The sequence below is a fragment of the Octopus bimaculoides genome, chromosome 25 (genome assembly GCF_046866305.1).
Source record: "Octopus bimaculoides isolate indiv1 chromosome 25, ASM4686630v1, whole genome shotgun sequence".
NCBI classification, from domain to species: Eukaryota; Metazoa; Mollusca; class Cephalopoda; order Octopoda; family Octopodidae; genus Octopus; species Octopus bimaculoides.
The window spans coordinates 14851255-14856254 of record NC_142952.1 but is presented as its reverse complement, the minus strand read 5'-3'; the positions used below and the strand labels follow the sequence as shown (position 1 = coordinate 14856254).

Sequence of the window (5000 nt, the reverse complement as noted above, 5' to 3'; positions counted from 1 at the left end):
AGGAACTTCCTAGGTACAATCCCATATTCATACGTGACCGAAAGGGGTCTTTACTCTACATGTGTATATATGTGCAAGTATGTATGTGTGTGTGTGCGTACGTCTGGAGGCTTAGAGGTTAGAGTATCAGACTTTCAGTCATGAGGTTGTGAGTTCAATTCCCAAACCGGGTTCTGTGTTGCGTTCCTGAGCAAGACACTTTATTTTCATGGGCGACTGCTGATCTTCCACAAAGCGGTATCATGAAGTGCGTCCGTTTACTTTCGCGCTATATGTGAACATACAATGTGTAAATCTGTCAAAGTCATGCGCTATGAGTTTTATTGCCTTACATTTGTGTGTATGTGTATCTACATGTGTGCGCGAGTCTGTGTGTGTGTGTGTGTGTCACCGTTGAAGTTGTGTTTGTAAACTGTGAATAAGGTGCAAGTTTCGAGTACTTGTCGGTAACTTTTTAATTATTTTTCTCCTCGTCTTCAAATAGTAATTACCCAACTTTCTAGACTCTTCTCACAGCTGTTCCGCGTTCAAAAGTCATACGGGTATTTTCAAAAAATTTTCATTCAATGAATAACGTTTTTACATTACGTATACAATAACGGTGAATTAAAACTTAAAAGAGAAAGTGAGTCTTTGCAAATGAAAATGGAATACTCCGCAGAGAATGCAATGAATATTTAAAGTTGTTATGAATTGGACGCAGTGAATATTTAAATTTGCGAGACATTGGAGTTAAAAAAGTTCAATAAACTTGAGAAATCCAAATTATAGGAAATTTCTTAGAAGATGAATTTATAAAAATATTTCCAGACGGTCAACCTTTTAATAATTGCTTTCTTTTAGTACTTTTAGTAATTGTTACACGCCTAATTAATAAACAGCTTTCTCCATAATAGTATGTATGTATACACACCCACTCTCTGTTTGTCTGTCGCTTTCACACGCATATACATATATATATATATATTAATATGTTTCTCTAGAGAAGGCAATGAAGTCAAAGCTACCGTTATATACGATTTTCTTGACATACATTCTCCAAAAGCGTTTGCAAAAGTATCAGAATATGCTATACATCCTGGATTCTCTATAAATAATTCAACAATATGTAAGTTACGCATGTATATCTCTCTGCCTCTCTTTCTCTCTCCCTCCCACATCTGCTTTCCCTCAATTTCTACACTTACACACATTTACGCATAGAAATATATACAATTACATACATATAGGAAAAGTAAATGATTTCTTTATTGGTTTCAATTACGAGTACACCTACCTGTTGGTTGATCAGCTGAGCTATTTACTCAGTGAATTACAATCTAACTAGCTGAGTGTTACTCTGACGTATGTACTCTTGTCACCACATAAAATCAATTTTTTAATGGGGGTGAGATAAGCAAAAAGTACCGACCGTCCTTCACCTGATAGTTCCGTGGTCCGACTCCAACTTTCCGTGAGCGAGGCCTACAAATACAGCTGAATTGAGCTCTAATTTTGCAGAGTGCCACGACGTCCTCCACTCCCGTCAATTTAAAGTGCTTTGGGTGGAGGGAGTTATATTACGCTCTCCTAATAACTGTTCCCAACATACAGTATTCAATCAAGGATAATTGAAAAAGACCCATCACAGTACATATATATATATATATATATATATATATATATATATATATAAAACTAGTTCCCGTGTTCAGTTGCTAACAGAGACTTGAACTACGTATCGCATTTCGCTTTTCATCTGAATCTTTCCAGTAATTGTATTGCATGAATACCGTTCCTATTAATGTAACAAATAAATTGTTCTGATGCATATAACCGCCCCCCACACACACTTGTTACAAGGCGAGCTGGCAGAAACGTTAGCAAATCGGGCGAAATGCTTAGCAGTATTTCGTCTGCCGTTACGTTCTGAGTTCAAATTCCGCCGAGGTCGACTTTACCTTTCATCCCTTCGGGGTCGATAAATTAAGTACCAGTTAAGCAATGGGGTCGATGTAATCGACTTAATCCCTTTGTCTGTCCTTGTTTGTCCCCTCTATGTTTAGCCCCTTGTGGGCAATAAAAAAATAACACACACTTGTTACAAGTCTGTTGCCCTCACTTAAGGAATCATGCATCTTACGCTATCGTGAAGAAGTCTGGCACTCAAAAACAATTACTTCAAACTCTTTAAGATCACACAACCGAAAACACGAAATACCACATGAAAGTAAACAGAAATAAGGTCTTGCGCTCAGATATGCAGGATCGACCTTCTACGTTTCGATGCCACGCAGACACCTGCATATTCAATACATTCTCCATAAACTTTCTTTTTGCATCTCCTTAAATTTTCGTTTCATTTGCAACGGGGTATGTGCTTTGATCAAGTCTTTTTTGCTTTTTTTTTTTTTTTTTTTCATTTATTATTTATTAACGTTGCATGCTGTTTGTTACACTTTTTCACTTCTGCATGGTTTGAGCACGCACTGAGATGTATTTTGACATGAATACAAATACGGCTTTTGTGCACTCACCTGCACACATCACATGCATGCATTTCATAAACATAAACGTTATAACAGCTCACTTTTCGTTTGTTCTGTTGGTTGTAATTTCTTTCAATTGCATTTTCACTGGTTTTCGGTAACTGTGTTTTTGCACGATTGCTTCCGTTTCCTCGAGATATTCGATTTTTAATGCATTTTCCTCATTGTCTTAAGCAATATACTAGTATGGATTCAATACAACACATGCACCTTCATACTTATGCTTTTAGAGATTGATTCTGTATCTATCGTAGCCTTTACTTCTCGACATTATTTCTGTCGGATGCTTCATTTAGCGACAGTTTACATTATACTGCTTCACATTTCGTTTATAGAACACTACCCACGTCGTGCATTGGTCAGAAAGTTCGCAGGCCTATCTGTCGAACTCACTACACAGCTTAACTTGATCATACTGGTTAAAACCGCCATTCATTTTCTCCTGGCATGCAATAAAGAACAAAAAGAACACAAACTATACTTTCAGCACTTCTTTTTCATTTTTCATCTATCATCTCTCATGTATACGACCCCGCTTTGGTCTTGGTAAGTATAGAGAACGTTATCTCGGCTTCATGCATTCAACACAGTCTTTTGCACCCATCGTACATGCTTTGTATACAGCAAACATTAATGATAACTGTGCCAGATACACTTAGTATCTGCACTTCCTTCAAGATGCCAACCAAATCATATGCATATATCGCCAGGAGTATTCACGTTAAGCCACAAAATGAGAATAGAAATTTTTCTCCTCAGTCGCCGTCATTGAACATTACTTGAGACAGACTACAGAGCTTAATACTGCACAATATTCAGACTCAATTGAGTATATATCTATATATACACCTCTACACGCAAGCCAACTGTTACTGTCTCATACTCACGTATGCACACGCCCATTTCACTTTGGTATGCGCAGTAGTTCAGAGTTTGTTTGTTGGTATTAAGTATTTAAGATGTATACCCTGACCTTACACTACATTCATCTTTCGATGTACCTCTTCGTGTGTACTAATTAAAAACTAGATTACTGTTCCAATTTCGTTTGTTGCTTAATGAGAACCTACTCTGCTACTGGAATAAAGTAACAGAAAACCTCTGGGAAACTTTCGATTCTTTCATAGTAGATCTCAGCCCTTTCCTCCCGTTTTTTTTCCCTATCAACTCCCCATCTATGCTGAATACAAGAGGTCTAGTTCAGCTCTCATTATTCACCCGCTTAATCTTTTAAGATAAACAGAAATGTTTGGTTAGTTTCGGGTCGTTAATCTACTTTTCTCTTGCTCTCTAAGCTTAATAATCACTCAGATATTCCATTCATATGATAAAACAACAGTTAAGTTCGTGTTAATATATTTAATGTGACAAACATTAAAAAAATAATAAAAATAATTACGAGAATTTGAAATAATTATACGACACGAAAGTAACAATTCAAAATTTGTTTTTACTTTAAGTGAACGACATAGCAATTGTAACTCTGGAAAAGGCAATAAAATTTAGCGATTGTGTAAAGCCGATCCGACTGGCATCTCCCAATGAAGCGTTTATTGGTGATTGTAAGGCGGCTGGATGGGGCAAGACTAACGGTAAGTGATGCTGATGATACTCTGCTAAAGTATACAGTAATCTCTCGACTATCACATGTGTTACGTTCCACCCGCGATAAGTGAAAATCCGCGAACTAGAAACAGTACTGTACTGTATATATATATTTTATTATTTTTATAAATTGTACATATTTATTCTGTTATAAATGCAAAACAACACCACGGGGGAATCGATGTAAGATTAAATAATAAACCGCGATAGGTGAACCGCGAGATGGCGAGGGATTACTGTGTACTCAAAGTGACGTGTGTACTCAAAATGGATAAAGTAATGCCCAGAACATCGTAATATTGAAATTTACTTCTCTCATAATATGAACATCACGATTTTCTTTGAATCTGAAAACGAAATAAAGAAATTGTATTGTCCTTGATTTATTTTCAATACGAGTTCACTGAGCATATGTGCACATGTATGTGTATATATATATATGTTTATATGTATATATGTGCATATGTATGTGTGTGTATATGTTTATATATATATATATATATATATATATATATACGTCTTTTTATTCTTTTACTTGCTTCAGTCATTTGACTGCGGCCATACTGGAGCACCGCCTTTTGTCGAGCAAATCGACGTCAGGACTTATTCTTTGTAAGCCTAGTACATATTCTATCGGTCTCTCTTGTCGAACCTCTAAGTTACGGGGACGTAAACACACCAGCATCGGACACACACACACACACACACACACACACACATATACATACGACGGGCTTCTTTCAGTTTCCGTCTACCAAATTCACTCACATGGCTTTGGTCGGCCCGAGGCTATAGTAGAAGACGCTCAAAGTGCAACGCAGTGGGACTGAACCCGGAACCATGTGGCTGGTAAGCAAGCTACTTACC

General features: G+C 37.0%; 1 protein-coding gene across 1 annotated transcript in view; it reads left to right on the top strand.

The window, feature by feature from the left end:
- LOC106882401 (trypsin beta-like) overlaps window positions 1–5000 on the top strand; it is a 35273-nt gene that overhangs the window by 3502 nt on the left and 26771 nt on the right. Inside the window, exons 3-4 of the mRNA XM_089341615.1 lie at window positions 984–1108; window positions 3989–4120. Of these exons, the coding sequence (XP_089197741.1) occupies window positions 984–1108; window positions 3989–4120 (257 nt within the window). The remainder of the gene's footprint in view (window positions 1–983; window positions 1109–3988; window positions 4121–5000) is intronic.